Here is a 656-nt window from a genome sequence, read left to right as displayed (position 1 = left end):
TGCTGCTGCTGCTGCTGCTGCTGCTCCTGCTGCTGCTGCTGCTGCTGCTGCTCCTGCTGCTGCTGCTGCTACTGCTGCTGTTGCTGCTGCTGCTGCTGCTGCTGCTGCTGCTGCAGCTGGGTGTTCCCTCCTCTAGAGAGCGGCTGCAGATGCTGCGGCAGATGCTGCAGCAGGTGCCGCATGAATTGACGGAAGAAGAAATCGAGGAGGTGAGGAAACTCTTCTTGCTGCTGCTGCTGCTGCTGCTGCTGCTGTTGCTGCTGCTGCTGCTGCTGCTATTGCTGCAGCTAGGACTGCTGCTGTTGCTGCTGCACTAGCGTGGTTCTACTAGACTGCTGCTGCTGCTGCTGCTGCTGCATGATTCTACTATATTGCTGCTGCTGCTGCAGCACCAGCATGATTCTTCTATATTGCTGCTGCTGCTGCTGCTGCTGTTGCTGTTGCTGCTGCTGCCGCTGCTGCTGCAGATAGCGGACAACTCGCAGGCGTTTGTTGCTGCTGACGTGGCTCTGTTGATGCGAACGGCAGCAACCTGCGCCCTGAAAGAAAGCCTTCTCCAGCAGCAGCAGCAGCAGCGGCAGCAACAGCAGCAGCAGCAGCAACAGCAGCAGCAGCAGCAGCAACAGCAACAGCAGCAGCAACAGCAGCAGCAGCAG

At 58.8% G+C, this 656-nt stretch overlaps 1 protein-coding gene across 1 annotated transcript in view; it reads left to right on the top strand.

Annotated features, from left to right (window-relative positions):
• Positions 1–149: 149 nt before the first annotated feature.
• EMH_0015640 (uncharacterized protein) overlaps positions 150–656 on the top strand; it is a gene marked incomplete at both ends in the record, with an annotated part of 1,032 nt that continues 525 nt past the window's right edge. The window contains 2 exons of the mRNA XM_013500443.1: positions 150–209; positions 468–656. Of these exons, the coding sequence (XP_013355897.1) occupies positions 150–209; positions 468–656 (249 nt within the window). The remainder of the gene's footprint in view (positions 210–467) is intronic.

The sequence above is a fragment of the Eimeria mitis genome, genomic scaffold (assembly GCF_000499745.2).
Source record: "Eimeria mitis Houghton genomic scaffold, Emh_scaff541, whole genome shotgun sequence".
Classification (NCBI taxonomy): domain Eukaryota; phylum Apicomplexa; class Conoidasida; order Eucoccidiorida; family Eimeriidae; genus Eimeria; species Eimeria mitis.
The sequence above is the reverse complement of the archived record's forward strand: the minus strand, read 5'-3'. Positions and strand labels throughout refer to the sequence as shown.